At 35.8% G+C, this 25,992-nt stretch overlaps 1 protein-coding gene across 13 annotated transcripts in view; it reads right to left on the bottom strand.

Annotated features, from left to right (window-relative positions):
* PIK3C2G (phosphatidylinositol-4-phosphate 3-kinase catalytic subunit type 2 gamma) overlaps window positions 1-25,992 on the bottom strand; it is a 651,449-nt gene that overhangs the window by 447,217 nt on the left and 178,240 nt on the right. For 11 of the 13 annotated variants that reach the window (XM_086401881.1, XM_086401878.1, XM_086401882.1 and 8 more), the window contains one exon: window positions 3,574-4,335. In XM_086401881.1, the coding sequence (XP_086258007.1) occupies window positions 3,574-4,254 (681 nt within the window). In that variant the 5' untranslated portion in view covers window positions 4,255-4,335. Of the gene's footprint in view, window positions 1-3,573; window positions 4,336-25,992 lie in introns of those variants that run through there. The other 2 variants (XM_086401885.1, XM_086401884.1) reach the window with 2 other exon arrangements.

The raw sequence follows: 25,992 nt of genomic DNA on the forward strand, positions 1-25,992 counted from the left end.
TGAAATGACCCTTTTCTTTCTCTAGTAATATCTTGCCTTGAACTGTACTTTTTCTGATATTTGTAACGACACAAAGCTTTGTTTTCCTGGTTGAATGTTAAATATTTTTATTTTTTTACTTTCAAACTATCTGTACCTATGCTTTTCAAATTTGGCTCTTGTAAATAGTACTTGTCTTTCTTATCTAGTTTGGAGTGGATTTAGTATATTTCTGGATGTGGTTGGGTTTAAGAGTGCCATGTTCACACATACTTCTATTCGTTTCTTCTAGTTTGTTTTGTTCTTCTATTTCTCCTTCCCTGACTTTTTCAGTCTATTTGCTTTTTCTCCTGTTTCATTTAATTCCTCTGTTGGATTTTTAGTTTTTCTTTTTTTTTTTTTTACTGTTCTTGTAGTGGTTTTACTAGCTTTGAAATTACAATATGCATCCTAAATATTTCGCAGTTTACTTAGAGTTAATACTGTACTACTGCATTTAAAATGTAAGAACTTTCAAGAGCAAATAACATTTACCCCCTTCATCTTTTATGCTCTTGTTGTCTTTTACTTTTTATTTACATATACAGTAATCCTCATAATGAAATTCTATTTTTTTGCTTTATACAGCTGTCTTTAAAAAAAATAAGATTAATGTAGTTTTTCCTATTTACTAACATATTTACCATTTGTTCTGTTCTTTTCTAGATTCCATCTGGTATAATTTTCTTTGCATATAAAGCACTTTGGTGTTTTTTGTGTGTATGTGAATTAAGTTTTCTCTACATTTGTTTATATGATAATATTTTTATTTCATTTAAAATTTCAAGCATGTACTCAATGAGTACAGAAGTATGAATTCTTTTCTTTTCTTTTTTAAATAAAACTTTAAAAATGCCATTCCATTGTCATTTGGCTTTCATTGTTTCTGAAAAGATAATGCTTTACTTCAAAATGTTTCATTGCATGAAATATTTTTTCCACCTCTCTGCTGCCTTTTATGATCTTTTCAAATTTGGTCTTCATATGTCTTAGTAAATTTGTCTACATATGGTTGTCTTTGCATTTATAGTTTGAGATATATTGATTTTCTTATATCTGTAATTTAATATTTTGTACCCAGTTTGATAAAATTCAGGGCATTATTTCTTAAAAGGAATTTTTCCATCTTTCCTCTCTGTTAGCTTTCCAAATTATCCATGTGTTAAACTGTTTGTCTCGTAAGTTTCTTAGTCCTGCTCACTTTTATAAAGTTCTTTTATTTTCTCTTTTTCAGTTTGGATAATTTCTATTATTTTTCTTTCAAGTATTGTTTTTTCCCTCTATCATCCTTTATGTTTTTAATCATACCCACTGACTTTTTCTTTGCAGGTATACTTTTATTACTAAATTTCCCATTAGTCTTTGTTTTTTCAGTTTCTTGTTTCCTCCTGAGATTGCTCATTTGTCTATTCATTATGTTCACAATTACTTCTTCTACTTGAACATCCTTTTAATAACTTCCTCGAGTCACTGTCTGTTAATTCCAACATCTGTTCTATCTCAGAATCTATTCACTGAGTTATTTTCTTGATTATGGTTCAGAATTCCCTATTCTTTACACATCTTTTGCATTTGTTATTAAATATTGGATATTGTAGATGACACATTAGGAATTGTTTCTACAAACTACAGTTTTTCTCTGGCAGGCAGTTAAGATCCCTTTGGTCTTGTCTGCCTTGATTTTATTTTTTGTGAGGCCACATCTAAATGGTATGTAGAGCATTTATTATAGAGCACGACTTTTGCTCTTAAGAGATAGTTTTGTGTGATCTCAATCGAATACCGGAAGTGCTCTGCTCAGTCTTCTCTTGCAGGATCAGAACTTGTGGCCTGCGTAACTTCTATTTGTGTGTGGTGAATATGATCTCTTGGCCAACAATCTGCAGTATAAATCCCATCCATTGTGTAGCTTCTTCTATGGTCTGCTCTGCAAATCACAGCTTCCTTTGCAGCCTAGAACTGCGTCTCTGCCTCCTCAGTTTAGTGAGGCTGTTGTCATTCAGTCGCTCAGTTGTGTCCAGCTCTTTGCGACCGCATGGACTGCAGGCTTCTCTGTCCTATCTTCTGGAGTTTGCTTAAACTCATGTCCGCTGAGTCCATGATACCATCCAACCATCTCACCCTCTGTCATCCCCTTCTCCTCCTGCCCTCAGTCTTTCCCAGCATCAGGATCTTTTCCCATGAGTTGGCTCTCTGCATGAGGTGGCCAAAGTATTGGAGCTTCAGCTTCAGCGTCAGTTCTTCCAGTGAATATTCAGCATGGATTCCTTTATGATTGACTGATTCGATTTCTTGCTGTCCAAGGGACTCTCAAGAGTCTTCTCCAACACCACAGTTTGAAAACATCAGTTCTTTGGCACTCAGCCTTCTTTAGGTACTGCGGCTCAGATTAGGCTCCACTAGCAGCAGCCTACCTAGTACCAGGAAAAAGCCCTGCAGAAACCAGAATGACCATAACAATGCTTGGGTGTTTCTCTTCTCTCAAGGATCACTGTCTCGACTGATTCTTCAGTCTTGAAGGCAGTAGTTTCATGTATTTTGTCTAATTTGATAGTTGTTTTCAGTGGTAAGAGAAAGTTTAGTACTTGTTACACCATCATGATCAGAAGTAGAGGTTCCTAAAATTCATCCACTTTTAATTCAAATCCCTTGAGGTGTTATTTCTTCTGCAAGTGCCTCAGACACAGTTGTGTCTTCTCTAATGAACTCATCCTCTGTGTTATTTTACTGTGTTGCCATTATTCATTTGCATGTAAATTTTAATAATATGCTATTCCTAAATTCAGGTATCATGGATTTTTCTTCTTTGTTATGCCTAGTATATCATATATAACTTAATAATAATGATAAATAGTTGTCAAATAAATGAAGAATCCTTTTGTCTAACCCTGTAAATTACAACTGGAATAATGTTTCTTCTTTTTATTGTTTACTTCTTGTTTCCCTTGTTTCTAGATTCAGTATAGCAGAGAAGTGTTCAAATATTATGCAAGAGGCTTTGTGGTTACTAAAATGATTGGAAAACTACTAATGAACCCATCAGGATGAATTGCATAAAGATTACTTAATTTCCTACTCTTGAAATGTTCCCAATAGATGGTGCCTGCCAACAGGGTAATTTAGAAGCCTCTGAGTAAAGGGCCATTTTTTCCTACCAATAATATGATGTTTTAATTCATGGTAATGTAACTCAAAATATAAATGTAATGAAATGCATTTGTGTTTCTATGTGTGCATAATAACACAGTAAGAATGAAAAATACAATCATATAAACCCCCAACTATGATATTTTTATTTAATAAAATGTAAATATTATACTACACTATTTAATTTTGATGAAACAAGAACTTTAAAAATATTATAAAAGCTCTTTCTTTAGAAAAAATCATTAATTCACAAAAATGGAATTTGTGAATAATAAGCATTTTTTTCAAAAGTAATAGTAATACATTCCCCTACTGAAGATTAGTTACTCTTGTTACCAAATCCACCCAGCACATTATTGATTGATTCTTTCAAATTCGTATTTTTAGGTTTACAAATATGGTACATACCTCAGTGTTCTTTGGGCGTGTACTTTCCCATGTCCTGGGTAGAGAAGAACCTTGAAAGGGCATCAGAGAAGACTCTACAATGTTCATATTTCTCCTGCTTTTGTTTTCTTCTTTTGGCATCAAGTTAGTTGACAAGAATGGGTATATAGGAAGAACGCTGCTTTCAAATCCTATATGGTAGTTATGATTTTCATTTTCCAGTTGACTCTGTGAATTATTTTTATCCAGACTGGTAGATGATAGAGGCAAAATATTGAATCCGTAATCATCAGCACCGTGGTATTTTCCTATGGGATTTCCCCAAGAGCTTCCTTTATTGATGTTTTGAGGATTTGGTAGCACAGAATGCCTACCAAAACCAATTACTGGTGTTTCCCTAACTTGGTGACAGGAGAGTTCTGAGCTTTTAGAAGTGAATTCATTCAAGGACGTTTGGTGTATTTCATCTAATGAATGTGTTCTTGAGTCCCATTGTGGTGCACTGGGCACAAAAAAGGCATTTTCTTCAATTTCTCTCTGACAGAGTGGGATTTTGTTACTGATCTCCTCTACTACATTATCAAAACCTAGACTGACTAGGCTAGGAAAAAGAGGTTGATTCAAGGAGGGGAATTCTTGGTGCTCCTGCTGCTTTTCATGTGATTCACTGGAATTTAGATTTGTTTTCCAGTAATATGCCATTCTTTATTTTATGTAACTGAGAGGGTTGACTCAGCTCCAAATATCTCTTCAATGATATTGTAAAAGATGATAGGAATTTTCCTAGACAAATGATAAAAGGAAATTTAAAAAATGTGATTAATTAGAAATAAAAGAGCTTTCAAGAAAAAAACATGTTGAATAAATACAGACAATTGTTTCGAAGTTTCCCCATAGCAAATGAAATAAACCCATGAGTTATATAAAAATCCATCAGGGCTCACATAATTAAAGTCCAAGGGGAAGTATTGACTTCAGAGACATGCATGAAACTCCTGTAGTAGAAAACTAAGTCCACTTCAGTCATGACGGTGGTTTAATGAACGAAAGCCAGTATTCCCCTTTGGACTCCTTTTCTACTGAAAATCCACTGGCCCATGGCAACATTATCTCCTTCTATATTTAATCATCTATAGCATGCTAGTATACTAAAGTAACTTAACAGTCTCTTCATGATCAGCAGTTATTCCATTCCTAGATACAGTCTTAACTTTTTTCTGCCCTCCATAAGCAGTCATCTTGTAGGTGGGCTAGACCCTATCATATCCTCCCCAAAACTTCTTTAAATAATTGCAAACTTCCCCAAAGCAACTTTCATTAAGTTTACTGATGAGAAAATTCAACTGATGTTTATCAATTTCTATTTTAACTTATCTCTCTGCAAAATTTGAACCCTTCTGTTCACTATACTTATTTAAAATTTTCTTGTTGTGTCCTACATTGACTCTCTGTGACACTGTACTCTCTGAGTTCTGTATTAGCTCTTCCTCAAGAATCCCCTGCCGTATTGTTCATTAGCTACTGGACCCCTTGTCAAAGCTTTTCTTCTCAATCATTCTCTGCATGTAAATTACTTCATACCTCCTATGGCTTAAATTACCATCTACATATCAATAACCCTAACACAGGACCATTCTTATTATTGTCTCCACTTGGAATTTTTTTTTAACCTCTAAGAGAAAGTTCAAAACCTAAATCAAAATTCACCCAAAAGCCTGCTTTTATTCCAGTCTTCTGTGACAGAAAATGGCCCGACAATTCACTCAGTTTCTTAGACCAGAAACCAGGGTTTTATCTTTGAGTCTTCCCACACCTTCATTCTTCTACCTCCAGTAAATCACCAGTTCCTGTAGGGGATCTGGCTTCCTTTTTAGTCTACCACTGTCACAATCCTACTCTAAAGTTTTCTAATCCTCTCATCTGCAATGTTGCAGTTCTCTGAAACTGCTTCCACATTTTCTACAATTCATTCTTGAGTCTTGTAATCCAATTTTTATGTTATACTGTTATATTTAAGAGACTAACCATATATCACCTTTGTACATAACAGTGGTTTCCTACTGTCTCAGGGTAACATGTATAAATGTTATATATGTAACATTTTTCTTTCCCACTAAATCATTAGGCCATGTTAGTCCTTTCACTTATAACTCAGTACTTAGTGCTTTGCTTCACTCAGAGTAGTTGCTCATTTGCATTTATTGATCAAATGATTTAAATGTTGGAAAAATTATAGTTGAATTATAAAAAAAGTGACACTGAAAAGTATTTCTGTCATTTTGTGGATTTATTTGGAGGAGGAGGTGGCAATCCACTCCAGTGTTCTTGCCTGGAAGGTCCCATGGACAGCAGAGCTGGACAGGCTACAGTCCATGGGGGTCACAAAGGGTTGGACACGACTGACTGAGTGACTAAACAACAACAACAACATGGATTTATTAATTGCCTTAACAATTATATGTGTGTTAAGGAAAAAAACATTTTAAAAGGTGATTATAATAGTCATTACCTATCAAATACCATTTTCTATCAATGTGTTTTGCAATGGCAAATAATTTTTATTATATTGGCACGAAGGGTCTACTTGAAACCCACAACCACCTGAGACATAAACGAGTTAGATTTATTATGTTTCAGTCAAGAAACTGTGCTGACTCAAGAAAGATTTTCAGGAGATATAAATAAAATGGAACTTCAGAAGATATAAATAAAATGTGTATAGAAGGATATGTGAAATAGAAAATTAATCTATAAAATTTATTCCAAACTATTCAAATTGATGGGTCACATAGATACATTATCTAGCCATAATCCCTTTTGCAGAAATTGCCATTTTTTTCATTTCCACAGTAGTACTGAAAGGTATGTTTTATTAAAGCAAATTATACACTAACAAAAACAGAAGATATTAAGAAGAGGTAGCAAGAATACAAGGAAGAACTATACAAAAAAGATCTTCATGACCCAGATAATCACAATGGTGTGATCATTCACCTAGAGCAGGACATCCTGGAATGTGAAGTTAAGTGGGCCTTAGGAAGCATACTACAAACAAAGCTAGTGGAGGAGATGGAATTCCAGTTGAGCTATTTCAAATCCTAAAAGATGATGCTGTGAAAGTGCTGCACTCAATAGGCCTGCAAATTTGGAAAACTCAACAGTGGCCACGGGACTAGAAAAGGTCAGTTTCCGTTCCAATCCCAAAGAAAGGCAATGCCAAAGAATGCTCAAACTACTGCACAATTGCACTGATTTCACACTCTAGTAAAGTAATGCCCAAATTTCTCTAAGCCAGGCTTCAACAGTACATGCACTGTGAACTTCCAGATGTTCAGGCTGGATTTAGAAAAGGTAGAGGAACCAGAGATCAAATTGCCAACATCCATTGGATCATTGAAAAAGCAAGAGAGTTCCAGAAAAATATTTACTTCTACTTTATTGACTATGCCAAAGTTTTTACTTTGTGGATCACAACAAACTGTGGAAAATTCTGAAAGAGATGGGAATACCAGACCACCTGACCTGCCTCCTGAGAAATCTTTATGCAGGTCAGGAAGCAACAGTTAGAACTGGACATGGAACAACAGACTGGTTCCAAATAGGAAAAGGAGTACGTCAAGGCTATATATTGTCACCCTGCTTATTTAACTTCTATGCAGAGTACATCATGAGAAACACTGGGCTGGAAGAAGCACAAGCTAGAATCAAGATTGCTGGGAGAAATATCAATAACCTCAGATATGCAGATGACACCACCCTTATGGCAGAAAATGAAGAACTAAAGAGCCTCTTGATGAAGGTGAAAGAGGAGAGTGAAAAAGCTGGCTTAAAACCCAACATGCAGAAAACTATGATCATGGCATCCGGTCCCATAACTTCATGGCAAATAGATGGAGAAACTGGAAACAGTGGCAGACTTTATTTTGGGGGCTCCAAAATCACTGCAGATGGTGATTGCAGCCATGAAATTAAAAGACACTTACTCCTTGGAAGAAAAGTCATGACCAACCTAGGCAGCATATTGAAAAGCAGAGAAATAACTTTGCCAACAAGATCCATCTAGTCAAAGTTATCATTTTTCCAGTAGTCATGTATGTATGTGAGAGGTAGACTATAAAGAAAGCTGAGCGCCAAAGAATTGATGCTTTTGAACTGTGGTGCTGAAGACTTTTGAGAGCCCCTTGGATTGCCAAGGAGATCCAACCAGTCCATCGTAAGAGAAATCAGTCCTGAATATTCATTGGAAGGATTGATGCTGAAGCTGAAACTCCGATACTTTGGCCACCTGATGGGAAGAACTAACTAATTTGAAAAGACCCTGATGCTGGGAAAGTTTGAACGTGGGAGGAGAAGGGGATGACAGAGGATGAGATGGTTGGATGGCATCACTGACTCAATGGACGTGAGTTTGGGTAAACTCCAGGAGTTGGCAATGGACAGGGAGATCTGGCATGCTGCAATCCATGGGTTGCAAAGAGTCGGACACAACTGAGTGAACTGAACTGAACTGATACACTCTCTTCTGTCTCTGTCATGGAAGTCAGAATTTTCCAGCAAGTGTGACTTTCCTCTGACAACCGTAGTTAATATCCTGTTCTAGTCTTCCATAGTCTAGCCTGCTGTGTCTTGTCTTAGCTTAAATGTGGTAAATATGGCTATATCATGTTGACTTTTTAAATTTTTGGGTATTTCAAATGAACTGAGTGTTTTTTAATTATTTTAAATTTTTTTCTAGAGCCACAGGGGAAGTCTTTAAATGAAATATCAGTGGTATAATGCTGAAATTAAAGATTCAGGTAAGCTGTACCACCTGGGTGTTATTAATAATAATGATTCTGAACATCTTTTGAGCACCCACTCTGGTGCAGTACTCAATAGACTGCTTTGTTTATATGAATTAACATATCCTCTCAACCTGTGATATTATTACTGCCATTTAACAAATTCGAAAACTGAGGCACAGAAAGGTGAATCAACTTACCCAATGTCTAAGAGTTTGTGTTCATAGATTTGTTTTAAATGGGAATTAAAAAGAAGCAAGTGAGTGATAATTCCATACTAATGTAACATCTGGAGCATGCCGGAATTTAGGCACTGAAAGACAGCATTAACTTAATTCAAACTATCTTTGCTGAAAAGAGTTGGAAACGTAAACATTTTTATTAATAATAATATTTTCCATCCATTTCTCACAGCACTGAAACTTGAGTGAGAGGCCCTCTTTGAAAAAAATCTCATTATAGTGAGATAAAGGAGAATGATAAATACTTATTCGTATTGAAAAGGTAATAAAACAGAAACTACATCCAGATCCACTTTTATAATATTAAATTTGGTGATTTTAAGAAATTCCTAATAATTTTATGTCTCCTCTTTACCATGACAGTCCAGAAGATAGACTATATCTTAGTTTAAAAAGAAATAAAAATGTGATTGAGTGCCACCTGGTAAATGTATGCAGTCTGCATTAGGAAGTAATGCATAAATTAACTAAAAGTCATATACCTTGACTTTGAGAATTATACATACTATGTGCTAGCATGCATGCTCAATTGCTCAGTCGTGTCCAATTCATTGCAACCCCGTGGACTGTAGCCTGCCAGACTCCTCTGTCCATGGGATTTTCGAGGAAACAATACTGGAGTGGATTGCCATTTCCTATTCCAGGGGATCTTTCTAACCCAGGGATCAAACCCGAATGTCCATGTTAGCAGGTGGATTCTTTACCACTGCGCCACCTGGGAAGCCCTATCATATATATATATATATATATATATATATATATATATATACTACATGGCATCAAATATGTCATAATAGGGATGACATGGCTGTTGGTTCCTGATTTAAATAACACTCTGTCGAATTATAGGAAAAAACTCTGTGGTAGGTAAAATAATGCCCCCCTCCTCCAGCATTTCCATATCTTAATCCCTGGAACATGTGAATATGTTAGGTTACACGATGAAGAAGAATCAAGGCTCTAAATGTAGTTAAGTTTCCTAATCATCTGACCTTAAATTAGGAAATTACCTGAATAGGATCAGTACAATCACAAGAGGGCTTACCACTTGGCACAGTGGTAAGGAATCTGCCTGCCAATGCAGGATACCCAGGTTCAATCCATGGATTGGGAAGATCCCCTGGAGGAGGAAATGGCAACCCACTCCCGCATTCTTGCCTGGGAAATCCCATGGATAGAGAAGCCTGGTGGGCTACAGTCCATGGGGTTGCAAAGAGTCAGACATGACTAAGGGACTGAGTGTGCGCACACACACACACCCTCACACACACACACATACAATCACAAGGATACTTAAAGGAAGAAGAGGTCAGAGTGATACTCAGGAAGGACTAAACCTGATTTTATTGGCTTTGAAGATATAGTAAGGGGTCCATGAGCCAAGCAATGTGAGCAGCCTCTAGAAGCTAGAAAGGGGAAGGGAATGGATTTCCCCCAGATGCCTCCAGAAGGGAGCACATCCCTTATAACACCTTGATTTTTGCACGGTGACACTTGCATTGTATTTCCTACCTATAACATTGTATGATAATTTGTGTGGTTTTAAGTCACTTAAGTTTGTGATCATTTGTTACACTGGCAACAGAAAATCGATACAACATGAAAACTGGAATGTGATTAATGAATGGGTTGGAAAATCAGGGACTTGAAGAAGGATAGCAGACCACACAAAAACGTTTCCCCAGTCTTTGTTGGTAAGTCCAGCTAAATTCAAACAGGGAAGTTCAAAAGTGTTAATAATGACAAATTTGTATTCTTCAATAGCTTATAACTTCCTATTCAGTTTGACTTTCAAGTTTTTATTGAAGACTAAATGCTCAATTGCCCTCAAAGAACAAGTAAAGACAAAACCTGGGTACCTCTCAGAGAAAGGGCAGCCCCTACGAGCAGCTTCCACTTTGTAAATCTCCTAAGATGCAAATATCATCCAAATAGCCCCAGTGTTCAGAATGGGAACAAAAAGATGTTTATTTTACAAAAGAACAAAGAACCTTTCTGAAAATTGTCTGTTTTTGATCCAAAAAGTTCTGGCTGCATTACTGAATCACTATATCTGCAGGGACAAGATGAGAAGAGGGTGGAGGGAGTAAATTATGACATTGAAGGAACATGATTTTTGTTTCAGATAGCAAGTTGTAACGTGTTGAAAATTTAGCAGTTTTTAAAATACGTATTCATGTCTTGGGAGATAAAGATTGTGCCAGCATAAGGCATGTCAAAGCATAACCAAGCTAAGCCATCTGTATTTCAGCAAGGTGGAGGGCAAGTCCACATTATCTGTAGTAGCAAACCTGGGTTCTGAGAAAAGTCTGAGTTGGCCGCATGGTCTGAAATTCCCATCTCTCCATCTTATGAGCCAATTTTATATGTCATACAGACACTATTTTAGATAGACATAAATATGATCTTTCTCAGCTCAATTTTCTGAATAAATACAGAGAAGACTCTAACTATTTGTATATAATTTAATGATATATATATAATTAAAGCATATTATGTATAAAATTTGCATTACCTTACTTTTTCCATTTCCAATTTGTAATTGAGTGGTAAGGTGAACATACTGTTTTCACGAACTCTGATTATTTTCATGTAAGCACAGACAGGAGATACTTAGGAAAAACATTAATTTCCAAGGAGTCTCTATCAGGTGCCTTTTTATGTGAATAATTGACATTTTCTTATTAATGTATAATCCTATAGAAGACACTTCCTATTAGACTGCCTCAAGCACTTTTATGTGGAAAATTTGAAGCTGTCACTTATGCTTATTTTTAAGGGATATTGACTTGAAAATATCAATTCATTTATTCACACCTCTATTTACTCATTTGCACATTTATTTATTCAGTATGTGTTTTAAAATACATTGTGTCAAGTACTGTGCAAAGCACTGGGAATATAAAAAAGATAAAGCACAGCTCTTGCCCTCAAGTGTTTCACAGACATAAATTTATAATACAGATGTATGAGAATGGCTTTAATAGACAAAGTCTTCATTTTGTTTTGTGAAATTTCATATAGAACATCATTAAGATTATTTTGCTTTAGAAAGTGCAGAAGTAAAATTCTTAAAGGATATATTTAAGGTTTATATATTGGGTATGTTTTGTTCAGGTCACTGAGCACTGGTTTCAAGAATACTTCAATTCCTAAGTATTGTTAAGGTTTTAGCCTCAAACATGATAAAGCAGTTGAAGCAGTAATTCATTCAATTCCTCTGAGTGTGTCTTAAGAATAAACATGACAATGGAAAGTCAGCCTCCAGCTCTGAGTAACAGCTTTGGGGGAAATTACCTAGTGGGAATGAAGCCTGTTTCAGGGCAGGACAGAGAGAGTCAGGGAATATGACACCAACCCTGAAGGGAGGAAATCTTCAGACCCAATCCGGTTAACCCTTGAAATATGACACTCAGTCACTGAACTGAACTGAAGGGGCTCCATAAATACAGCCAAGTGGTATTTGGGAAGAACTAGCAGTGTTTCGCCTATTAGACAAATCTATTCTGAAAAAATTAGGACTAAGAAATTTTATGTGATTTAAGCAGTAGTGGCTGCTGTTTTCTTTGCCTGCTTTTGCAACTAATACGTAGATCCCCATCCCTTATTTAAGTCTCTGTTATTGAATGTTTGGCCAATACAAGAGGCACGGGTTTGATCCCTGGGTCAGGAAGATCCTCTGGAGAAGGAAATGGCAACTCACTCCAGTTATTCTTACCTAGGAAGTCCCATGAGCAGAGGAGCCTGCAGGGCTATAATCCATGGGGTTGCAAAAGAGTCAGACACACCTGAGTGACTAAACAACAACCTTGAGTGTTCTATTAGTAATGAATGAGTAAATTAGAGGGTTCTGTCAATAATTTACTTGGTTTCCAGAGAAATACTTTACATTAAATTTTAAGTAACAACATTAGGAAAAGACAGTTGCAATTTATCAAAGTGGATTGAGAAAGGTTTCGGTTTCAGGAAGAGATGATTCCTAAACTAAGAGAAAAAAAGGAGCAGTTTTCCAGACAGGTTTGGCAAAAGGAAGAGGAGGTCCTTGGTTTTCCAGACAGAGACTATTATTTTTAAAAAGTCAAGAAGAAAAATAGGAAGAAAGAAAAATAAGAATAGGAAAGAGGGGATAAAAGAAACTATGAAATACAAAAGAAAGATGAAAGATGGAAGAAAAATGAAGATGTGAAAAGATACTCTGTTGGAACAGAGTGTGTTAGAGCATGAGAAAGACTAACATAGTCTTGTAACATAAATGGAAAGAGAATTGTCATCAGGTTTTATGGCAGGAGCACCTGTGCCAAGTGGATAATTGACTCTTCTGTTTAAGAGATACAAGGAAGGAAATTGGGAACCAAAAATATGTCTTCACTTAACTGATTTCCAAATTAAAATTCCTCTAACTGTCATGGTCACATGAGAGCTTAGGGAGTATTGTTTTTATGGACTTTTTATTTATAAGCTACTGAAGAATAAACTTCAGATTAATCAAAAAGATGGAGATACATCAACGTTGAGACTACTGATGAGCATTAAATATACACATAGTATCTTGAAGAACTCAGATGAGGGATATAGGAGGCAGTTTAGTATGGCTGCACTGAAAATGTAGATAGAATTCAACTTTAGTAAAAGGTAGGGAAAATGAAGAGAACATGTACACGTTTTTGGAAGAGTTTTTATTAACCACATGGTGACTGTGTTAGAATTATTATCCTTATAATACTTTGTGTGTAATGCTTGGTAAAACAACCAGTATTCTCAGAAGTATAGAATTATAACTGAAAGCATCAGAATGAACTCATCAGATTTTTTTTCAAAAGAAATCACATTTATTTATCTATAGTTTTCTTCATTGGAAAAGTCTAGAAATAAAGCCCATCCTAACAGCAGCGAGCATCTCTACCATCCAGGCTGTGATATAAAAATACCACTTTCTATGAAAAGAAACAAAGCTACTTGAAGTACCACCTGTCTTTGAGAAAACGGCATGTAATGTAACATGAGCCTGCTGTTGCTGCTGCTAGGTCACTTCAGTCGTGTCCAACTCTTAGCGACCCCATGGACTAGAGCCTACCAGGCTCCTCCATCCATGGGATTTTCCAGGCAAGAGTACTGGAGTGGGTTGCCATCGCCTTCTCCAAACATGAGCCTGGAAAATCCTATTATTCTAGTTTTAATAAGGAGGTTGTCACAGAATATAAGGATGCACCAATTGAAGTTGAGAGCCAACTTGAAAAGGCTTACATTGTCCAAAAAGTATATTAAACTGAGATGGATGAAAACATATCAAACATGCTAGATGCACGAATTCATAATGATACACATTCATACCTACAACGAATTGATTGCCTTTGTACGACACAGGACTAATAAACTACACAATAAAACATGTTTTGTCCTTTTTTATATGAAATGATCTAAGTAATAATATGAAAGGATTTGAAATAATAAAAAATGTTATGAATAATATGAAGTGATCTAAGTAATAAATGAGGCAAAGTTTCTCTTTGTACAAGTACTGCAAAAGATAAGTGAAGGAAGAATGATGAAGCCAGGTTATCAATATTTTACAGTAAGTCATGAATTATAAAATCTAGGCATCTAGCGTTGGTGGCTGCTAATGTCACAAAAAGAGGAGTAGCTAGCATTTTGTGCTCTCTTTAAGAGTTCAAAACTACCATGAAGTCTTGCCAACAAAATCTAATCTTAATCAATCTACGTATGCTTCTAGATCCAGTGACCATGGACAAGGGTACAGGATAGAACTAAATCAGGATGGAAACTGATATAGAAAATTAAGCTAGATTCTTCTGCAAATAAATTAGAGGACAAAAAACAGAGATGAAATACATCAATTTAAAAAGACTGTAAAAACCCATTCCTGCACCCCTCCAAAGGAATAGAGACTGTAAAACAAAGCCATAAACTTTAGGGATACACATTTCAATGATGAAACTATGTAGAATAGTACAGATGTGACATCAGAAGAGCTGTTTTTCTTGGGGAAGGAAGGGTATTGTAAGAGGGGTTGGAGAGGTTTTTGGGGTGGCAAAAAATACTTATTTCTTGACATATAGGGTAGTCAGAAGGTTGTTCAATTTATTTATAATAGTACATTAAGCTAAATATTTAGTTTATGTGGTTGGTAATATCATACATTTTAAAAAAGGAATGGGTACCCAGATTTATTGGCCATATGGAACTTGAGGACTTGTACAAATCTAAGTGAAGATGCTGAATAAATATTTGCATATGTAATCTTCAATTCAGGAGATAAATTTTGTAGCTGGACCCATGAGCCTTGTCTAAGGAGCAGTTGAGGACTAAAATAGCTATAAATGAATCTGAGAATGGAATCCCATTGTGGGGGGAAACCAATATTTAATAAATGAATCTAAAAAGAAAAGGTACAGAATAGTCTGGAAGGTAGGAAGAGGAACTGTAAGCCACTGTCACTTCGTTTTCTCCACTTTTGATCCTGATAAGAGAGAAAGCAGTGAAAGGCAAGTGACTTCCTTTCAGGAACCTTATTATGAAGTTGCACATAACCCTTCTGCTCACTTTCATTGGCCTCAATATATATCTGCAAGGAAGCCTGGGGAATGAAGTTCCTTACTGTGTTGCCAGGAGACCAGAAGAAGCACAGATATTCTTTTACTAGAAAGAGAAATGATGGAGGAAATTGAAGTTCTCTGGACAGCCTGTAGTTAGAATGCAAAATGAAGATGCTGAACCAGCTGCAATTAGGAGCAAAAGTCTTTAATGGATGTGGAAAAACAAGGTCAGGGGATGGCAGTAAGAGAAGGGACATTAGTAGGAGAGCAAAATGTTATGGGATCCTGGTTGTACTTGTCTCCTCTTCTTGATACAATGGCCATGGGAGAATGAACAACTTCCACAGAACTGCAAAGAAGCAGAGTACTTGGAGAGCCAGGGTTACTTTTTGGAAAAGGAAGTGAAGAGGCTAAGAAATCAACAGTGCATCTTGCACAGATTAAATCTCAACCAAAGAAATACCTCTCACTACATATTTTATACGTATGGATTTCTGTTACTTCTCTTACTTTGAGGGATTATGGAATACAAAACATTAGTTAATTGTTCAACTCCAGTTCTTAAAATTTGACTTCCCTGGTGGTTCAGGTGGTAAAGAATCTGCCTGCAATGCAGACGACCTGTGTTTGATCCATGGGTTGGGAAGATCACCTAGAAGAGGACATAGCAACCCACTCCAGTATTCTTGCCTTGAAAACCACCAGGGACAGAGGAGCCTGGCAGGCTACATGGGATCTCAAGGAATCAGACATGACTGAATGATGAAAAACAGCAAAGTTCTTAAAATTATCTGTTTAATTTAATTTTAATTAAATTTTTAAATTTAAACTTTTAATTTTTAAAATTTATTTTTTAATTGGAGTATCATGAATATTTTTTTTTAATAATGGCAAATACTGCTATGTTTTTAGTAAAGAACTTGAAGCATATTGAAGTTACATGTTTAGAATACAAGACCATTCTTTAAAGGGATTTGTATTTGTGGAACATTATATATTTTCATCATAAAATACCAACAATAGATTGTTCTCTGTTCTTTCAGACTATTTAGAACTAAAGTATAAACAGTTGTATGAAAGTGAAAGTGTTGGTCGCTCAGTCCTGTTGGACTCTTTGTGACCCCATGGACTATAGCCCGCCAGGCTCCTTTGTCCATGGTATTTTCCAGGCAAGAATCCTAGAGTCAGTAGCCATTCCCTTCTCCAGGGGTTTTCCTAACACAGGGATCGAACCCGGGTCTCCTACCTTGCAGGCAGATTCTTTACCATCAGAGCCACATCTAAATGAAAAAATGACTGTTCTATACATCAGTGTCTCTTTTGCTGTCTCGTGGGGAGGGAGGAGGGAGGAGGGTTCAGGATGGGGAACACATGCATACCTGTGGCGGATTCATTTTGATATTTGGCAAAACTAATACAATTATGTAAAGTTTAAAAATAAAATAAAATTAAAAAAAAATGAAACTGAAATGTTAGTCAGTCAGTCATGTCTGACTGTTTGCGATCCCATGGACTGGGGCTCACCAAGTGCCTCTGTCCATGGGATTCTCCAGGCAAGAATCCTGGAGTGGGTTGCCATTTCCTTCTCCAGGGGATCTTCCTAACCCAGGGATCAAACCCAGGACTCTTGCATTGCAGGCAGATTCTTTACTATTAAAGCCGCCAGGGAAACTACCTGGGAGCCACATATAATTAGGCCACATTTCACAGAATCTTGGTCCAAATAATTTGGACTACTGTAAGTTTTACCTGACCCATGAACTTAATCCTTAAATATTAATATTTTCTTGGAAAACAACGATAGTCCTTAGGGCCATTCTAGGGGCTAACCATGTTCGATGAACCTACAGCAAATATTTATTCTACGATAACCTCCAATAAATAAGTTTTTTCTATTTTGCCTTTTCCTAAACCTGAATCTAGGTTTTTTAATATTTTAAATATAAAAAAGCAAAAATTGTGATATTTGCTGTCTCATCTAGCTTAAGCTTCATTGTTATATACTAATATAATTTACATTTTTTTCTATACATGCAAATGGTTTTTCTTTTGGCTGTGAATGGAAAGTAGCAGAAACAAGTCAATAACAGTTTCTTCTTTGGGGGAACCCTAATAAGGACTTGAAACTGAAGTGGTAAATAGTTTTATCTCATAAATAAAATCTCATCACATGGTAGTGGCTTTTCAGGACATGGTTTGAGAATTGTGAGACTGAACAGAACTCAGAAAGCAATGATGCTCCATTACTGCAGTCTGCATGGATGCAGCAGAAGGGGAGGAGGAGGGATCACACCATGTGGTACCCATCAATTGTTCTAATAGCTAGAAACGTGTCTGTGTTTTTCAGTGGGTAAATTAAACTTCCAGGTGAATTAAATATTCAAAATATCATAGATATTGAAGAGATTTCTACCTACTGATACTTAGTAATCATTAGCACAAGATGTAAGAAATCTAAATTTTAACTGAATCTTTGACAAAATTATTGATATGATGAATTTTTGCTTCTGTGGTGGCTCAGACTGTAAAGAACCCACCTGCAATGCAGGGGACCTGGGTTCAATCCTGGGGTTGGGAAGATGCATTGGAGAAGGAAATGGCAACCCACTCCAGTATTCTTGCCAGGAGATTCCCATGAACAGAGGAGTCTGGTGGGCTATCGTCCATGGGGTCACAAAGAGTCAGACATGATTGAATGACTAAGCACAGCAAAGCACATGATGAATTTTATTTGACTAATAGTTAAGAGAAAGATCTCAGAAATGTTTTATAAGCCAAGTGTAGGAGAAACCAATAATAATATGATAATATAAATATATTGTTACCTTTAATGCTTCTAAGGACTTGTTTATTGTGCCATTCACGTACAGAGAGCTATAACATGAGGCATTCCTCTGAGATATATGTTAATATATACATATGGTTAAAATAACCATATTTTATTTTAATCATTTAAAATGTATATCTGTGGTACAGCCTCTATGGAGACCAATATGGAGGTTCCTTAAAAAACTAAAAATTGAATTATCATATGATCCAGTCATCCAACTAATGGACACATATCCAGAAAAAGACAAAAACTCTAACTTGAAAAGATACAGGCACCCCAGTGTTCATAGCCACACAATTTAAAATAGCCAGGACATGGAAGCAACCTAAGTGTCCATCAAGAGAGGAATGGATCAAGAAAATGTGTGTGTATGCATACATGCACACAAAGGAATATTGTTGTTTAGTCACTAAATTGTGTCCAACTCTTTGAGACCCTGTGGCATATAGCCCATCAAACCACTCTGTCCATGAAATTTCCCAAGCAAGAATACCAGAGTGGGTTGTCATTTCCTTCTCCATGGGATCTTCCCAACTAAGGTATCAAACTCACATCTCCTACATTGGCAGGGAGATTCTTTACTGCTGAATCACCGGGGAAGCCCCAAAGGGTTATTCAGTTCAGTTCAGTTCAGTTCATTTCAGTCGTTCAGTCCTGTCCGACTCTTTGCGACCCCATGAATCGCAGCACGCCAGGCCTCCCTGTCCATCACCAACTCCCGGAGTTCACTCAGACTCACGTCCATTGAGTCAGTGATGCCATCCAGCCATCTCATCCTCTGTCGTCCCCTTCTCCACCTGCCCCCAATCCCTCCCAGCATCAGAGTCTTTTCCAATGAGTCAACTCTTCTCATGAGGTGGCCAAAGTACTGGAGTTTTAGCTTTAGCATCATTCCTTCCAAAGAAATCCCAGGGCTGATCTCCTTCAGAATGGACTGATTGGATCTCCTTGCAGTCCAAGGGACTCTGAAGAGTCTTCTCACTCAGCCATAAAAAAGAATAAAATGATACTATCTCCAGCAACATAGATGGATCTAAAGATTTTCATACTAAGTGAAGTAAGTCAGACAGAAGAAGACAAATCACATGACATCACTTATATATGGAATAAAAAAAATTGATACAAATGAATTTAGTTACAAAACAGAAATAGACTCACAGACATAGAAAAAAAATTTATGGTTACCAAAGGGGGAGGAGGGTGATGGATAAATTAGGAGTCTGTGATTAACATATATACACACACACTATATATATATATATATATATATATATATATATATATATATATGTATATATATATATATACATACACACACACACTATATATATATATAAAATAGATAAACAAGGACCTACTGTATAGCACAGGGAACTATATTCAATATCTCATAATAACCTATAATGGGAAATAATCTAAGAAAGAATGTAGAAATTTAAAAAATCAGTCCAATTGACTTTCTTTAGGGTGGCATCTGGCTGGTAGTGTGTGACTTAAAAAATTAATCAAATATTTTTAAAACTAAAAAGACAAAGTCTATTCATCGAACAGCATTACCAGCAACAAAGACTGGCAACCATTCACTTGGTTACCCAGATTTTCACCACATGTGAGACCAAGTAGATCAATCTGAGGTAGAAGGGAAAAAATTGACTGGCACTTTCTTAATTATCTTTAGAATATGGCTTGCTTTATTATCTGAAGGAGAATAAATCTACCAGTCTAACTAATGGGAAAGAAACGACCAATTTCCCTAGTGCTGCCTGACTTGGAGATTCAGAGTCTGAACAACTCTCCCAAACTGACCAAAAAAAGAGTATCTGTACTCAGGACCACTTTACCAACCTCCTTTCTACATGCTTTCTAAGGCTAAAATTTGTAGTAATACAAAATAATCAGAGTCTACAGTGGCTAAGCATTTGGTTTGCTGAGTCTGAGAATATGAGCAAAGAGAGTGTCATAAGAAAGTACAAAGGTAGACCACTTCTGGTATAAGAACTATATATACATTGATTAGAATTACCTAGAAAAATGCTTACCTTCTCAAAGTAGTCAATCGTGATAGCAAGATTGATGAAGTCCAGAATTTAGAGAAATCAAGTGACTGCCAGAGACCAGTAGTTAAACTAAGTCTGTTCACACTTACCATTTCTATAGTTGAAAATCTGAGAAACGTGTTCTAACAGCAACCAAGAAAACAAAGAGAGTTTTTACAAACATTATTTATGAGTAATCAGTGGAAAGAATCTTTATTTCTCAAGGATGAGTAACTGGAAAAAAATCGACAAAGAAGATATGAAAATATTCTGCTAGAAGTAAAATGACTAACAAACAAGAGACTAGAGGATAAGTTATTTTTGAAAAATATATGCTACAATGCCATGCCATGCTAAGTCACTTCAGTCATGTCTGACTCTTTGTGACCCTATGGACTGTACCCTGCCAGATTCCTCTATCCCTGGGATTCTCTGGGCAAGAATACTGGAGTGGGTTGCCATTTCCTCCTCCAGGGTATCTTCTCAACCCAAGGATCAAGCGCCCACCAGGCTCCTCTATTCCTGGTATTCTCTAGGCAAGAGTACTGGAGTGAGTAGCCGTTTCCTCCACCAAGAGATTTTCCCAACCTAGGGATCAAACCCACGTCTCCTGCACTGGAGGCTGATTTTTGACCACTGAGCCATATGCTATAATATCCCTAAGTAAATTTTATAAAAATGTAAGCTTTTTTGTTTTTTATAAAATTAAGAAATGTGTTAAATGAAATAAGATAAAAATAAAATTTTAAGTAATGTAACAATAAAATGAAGAAGAAAGATATGGAGGAAAATGGAAAAAAGAGATATGTTAAAAACAAAACAATGAACTATTGACATGCAAAGAAACTAGATATTCAAACATTTAAAATATTCATTAAAAGCAGAATGACAAAGAAGAAAATGAAATTTTGAGATAAACTTTGAGAACCACTCTATGAATACAGAAGAAAAGGAGCTAGTGATAGAAATGAATAAGAGGTACCCTTGCAATTGCAAAAGGCAGAGAAAAGATATCAAACATCATATTATTGAGATGAAATAGAGGTAACATTGAAGATTGTCAAAAAAAAAAATCTAACTGAACTGAATAAAGCTCTGAATATGCATATCAAACCTAAATACTTATATGGCACACATACAACCAGGAAAAACTGCGAATATATGTAAAATATTTTAACTTATTAAATGACAAGGGGAAGAGGAGGGGGAAAAGGAAGAGAAGGAGGGAAGAAAGTTAATCTGGACATTGCTGTTGTTGTTCAGTCACTAAGTCATGTTTGACTCTTTCCAACCCAATGGACTGGAGCCTACAGTGTTCCTTTGTGCTTCACTATCTGCTGGAGTTTGCTCAGATTCATGTCTGTTATGAGTTAGTGAAGCTATCTAACCATCCAGGCATAGACTTCACCTTTAAACACTAGCTGTCCTAAAACAAGGGAATAGCAGCTACATAGTGTTGAGGGTGACTATGTTTTATGTCATTCAGTTTGCCATTTACATGTGAAAATAGTTAAAACATATATTTGCATGTATGTAAGTGCTCAGAAATCTTTATACACTTCTAATGGAAAAGGTGTACTGCTGCTGCTGCTGCTAAGTCGCTTCAGTCGTGTCTGACTCTGTGAGATCCCAGAGACGGCAGCCCACCAGGCTCCCCCATCCCTGGGATTCTCCAGGCAAGAACACTGGAGTGGGTTGCCATTTCCTTCCGCAATGCATGAAAATGAAAAGTGAAAGTGAGGTCGCTCAGTTGTGTCTGACTCTTAGCAATCCCATGGACCGCAGCCTACCAGGCTCCTCCATCCATGAGATTTTCCAGGCAAGAGTACTGGAGAAAGGTGTACTAGTTGACAAAATTGTAATCAAAATAAAAACTCAAGATTAGAGACCTAATATGCTATTTTCATTTTACCAATGATTAAGAAATAATAAGTTCATGTACAATTATTTGTATACATATATAACTGTAATGTGCCACACAGAATTATTAGTTGAAGAGCAGTGTATATAATTTTCAAACCACCAGAACAATAAAAATTTGATAGCATTTTCATTATAATAAGGAAAATAGGAAAAGTATGTATTAAGAATGAAAGCTAGAATGAGGCAAGTAAGTTCAGTGGCATTTCTAATGACAGAAGTATAGATATGTGAAATAAAAAATTATTATTAAAAATAAATGTATTATCATTAAAAAGCAAAACATATTACATTTAAAATATGTAATTTTCAGTTGTGTGGTTTTTGCAACAGAAACAAAAAGTATCAGAGAAAGGTTAAAAGTTTTTCCAAGTATGTTGCTCAAACACAGAAATACACAAACAAACACAAAATGAAGCAGGATAGGAAAATAGAACATAAAGCAAAAATGCATCAAGATAATCTTGCTGCAGTTTCTAAAGACCTTAAAATAAATGTGGACATTTACGCATATATAAAATGTGTTGTGTGTATATTTTTAAAAAGGTCAATTAATAGATAATTCTGGGATTTTGTAACCAACTCAATTTATTAATATTTTTCTGTGCTTAGTCTCTCAGTCGTGTCCGACTCTTTGCAACCCCATGGACTGTAGCCCACCAGGCTCCTCTGTCCTTGGGATTCTCTAGGCAAGAATACTGGAGTGGGTTGCCATGCCCTCCTGCAGGTAATCTTTCCAACCCAGGGATAGAACCCAAATCTCCTGCACTGCAGGCAGATTCTTTACTGTCTGAGACACCAGGGAAGCCTATTAAATCTTGTATTTATATTTTATATGATTTTCCCTTTTATCTTTCCAAGAATGAGTCTTCTAATAAATAATTAATAAATCATAGCAGAAAAAACTTTTTTGGATTTAATTTCTTTACCCATTCATGATTTTTTAAATGGTGTACTATGAATAAAAAGAACATACTTTAAAAATGCAAAAAATACTTTGCACACACTAACAGCCAAATTTTTTAAATGAAGAAACACTTAAACGCTTTCTCTTTCAAATCAAGAATAGGATAATTATTCCTTATATCAAATTATTTTAGGAATTTTATTTAATGCAATAAGATCAATGAGGATATAACTGCTAGAAAATAGTATTTTTATGCATAGATTATGTGTTTATGTATGAAGACTATATTAACTCCTTAGTATATATGAGACATAATATTTCAACATGAGAAGGTTTAAAATTTTAAAAATATAAATAAACTTTGGAAGAATTTGTAAATTAATTCAAAACCCTTAATTAGGAAATTGACAAGCTGATCCTATGGTACTTTTGGTACAAGTAAAGCAAAAGATAGAAAAATCATTGGTGAGATTTGAAAAATAATACACCTTTTAAAGATTCAATGATTAAAACAATGTAGAAATTAAATGGATTTAGACTTAGGCAAAAAGGAAGCAGAAGGGAAAATGCATGAACAAAACCTGGTATATATCAATTTTAGTTTAAAATTGATGACATGAAGGAAATGTTAGGTCTCTAATTAGATGGGGCAGGAACACCTGGTTAATTATTTGAATTAAAAAAGAATTTAGCACCATTAAGTATGGATTACAATTGTAAAATAAATTCTATAGGGAGTAAAGATCTATAATGTGGAATCATGAGACTCTTGTATCAGTGGTTTCAAAACTACTATGAAGCACACATTTATTCTCTATGACTCAGGTTTGTCATTTGTTACAAGAAGTTGTCAGAAAAAATGTCCAGATATGTTTGAGAAATGCTATTATGTTAAGGTAGGGATGCTTTTTTCTTTAAATAAAATTTTAAAATAAAATTCTTATAGAGGTATATAGAGGCTTTTGTGATAGCATAGTATTGGAGTAGGGAGTGGCAACCCATTACAGTATTCTTGCCTGGAGAATCCCATGGACAGAGGATCCTGGCAGGCTACATACAGTCCATGGGGTCACAAAGATTCAGACATGACTGAGCACACACAAGAGCATAGTTCACTTTTTTAAATTTTCAGTAAAGGGCTAGAATTTGCAATGCTTTTGAAACTACTCAGGATAATTTTCAAGCACAGTTTTGTTCTGGTCAAGACTCTTGGTCACAGTGGCAGAAGTCAATACAGAAGGGAATGTGATGTGAATTGAGGACAGTCACAACTAAGCCTCTCTTTCTCTCCCTTGGTTCTCTCAGTATATTGGCTTCTGTGTTTTCTAAGCAAATGAACTTTTCCTCCAGGATGGGGAATATGGATAGAGGCTTCCTGGAGACATGTACTTTCTGCATAGCAAATGGCATCAGGTTAAACATTTGAAGCAGGGATTAGATTGACCAGGCTTGGGTCTTGGTCACAGGGGTCAGAGGTAGACAGAGGATGAAGTACTAGGGTTAGTGCAGACTGAAACACAAACCTAACTTTATGTCCTGTACAGAGGAGGATGAAAACCCAGACATGGCCACATCTCTTCCAGTCACACTCATTAATATTTTCTGGAAAATAGTCCTTTAGCATACGTTCTGGGAAATGCTGAATAGGAAGAAAAATGTAATTTAATAATTACATTTGCAAACATTGAAGAATGCTAACTTAGAATGTGTTAGGTATTAGTCTAAGTGCTCTACTTTTAACCCCTTTAATCCTCATACAAATATGAGCCTTATGAGAGTCTTTTGAGTAGGCATTATTATTGTCTTCATTTTAGAGGAAATGGAAGCACAAAGAATATAAACATCTTGCAGAGTTCCTATATAAATAGAAAGTGGGAAAAAGGGAATACATTTTTTTCATGAAAAAAGATTATTATATTTAAATCACTCCTATTCAAAGTTGTGCATTTGTAAGAAGTAATCAGAATGATACCTAAGCAAAAATATCACAACAAAACAGGAAGCTAGTATGATCAGGAAAATAAATTGGATGAGGAACATATGCATGTCTTTCAAGAAATACAGCAAAAAAAAAAGATCATGTTTTCTGAAAGGAATGATGAATATAGATTGTAGTAAATATATGGATAATTCTAAACTAACGGTTGTATACATAGTAGTGATTTCTAATACAGGGATCAAAATAGATCTAATTAAACACTAGTGTTAGTCACTGAGCCATGTACGACACTTTGTGACCCCATCTAATGTAGTGCACCAGGCTCCTCTGACCATGGAATTCTCCAGGCAAGAATACTGGGGTAGATTGCCATTGCCTTCTCCAGGGGATCTTCCCGACCCAGGGATCAAACCTGGGTCCCCTGCATGCAGGAAGAGTCTTTACCATCTGAGCCACCAGGGAAGATCAAAATAGACATAATTAAACACTAGACCGCAAGACTGTATAAATTTGGATTGGGTTACCTAAATTTTAAATGTTCCTTATAATATCCAGGAAGAAGTACAGATATAGATAGCTAGGTTTTTAAAGAAAGCATGTATAACTTTTGAAAACTGACCATACATTCGACTACTTTTAACATAACTCAAAGTCAGTATTACATAGACTAATCTTTCTGACTCTGAAGTAAATATTAGTTAAAAGAATTGACCGTATATTCAGCTACTTTTAACATAACTCAAAGCCAGTATTACATAGACTAATCTTTCTGACTCTGAAGTAGTTAAATATTAGTTAAAAGAAAGACAGTTTACAAAAGAACTCACATTTTTAACTTTAAAAGCATTTCTGAATAACTCAAGAAAAAGAATCACAATAAAGTTGGAAGACATTTAGAAATATGAAATAAAGTTGTCAAGAAAAGAAGTATTTTGTGTAAGAGAATTTCAGAGATACACATCATGCTTATTCTGCAGCTCTAAATAATTCTTGAAAATATTCCATCCAACAAAAAAAAATAAATGATAATAACTTGAAATGGAAAAGTGTCATAAAAGGACTATTGCTAATGGCTATGCGTGTGCTACATTGCTTCACTTGTCTGACTGTGTGTGAGCCCATAAACTGTAGTTCATGGGAATTCTCCAGGCAAGCATATTGGAGTGGGTTGCCATTTCCTTCCCCAGGGGATCTTCCTGACATAGAGACTGAACCTGCATATCTTAAGTCT

The sequence above is a fragment of the Bos grunniens genome, chromosome 5 (assembly GCF_055505025.1).
Source record: "Bos grunniens cultivar Pamir isolate PY7600 chromosome 5, Bosgru_T2T1.0, whole genome shotgun sequence".
NCBI lineage: Eukaryota > Metazoa > Chordata > Mammalia > Artiodactyla > Bovidae > Bos > Bos grunniens.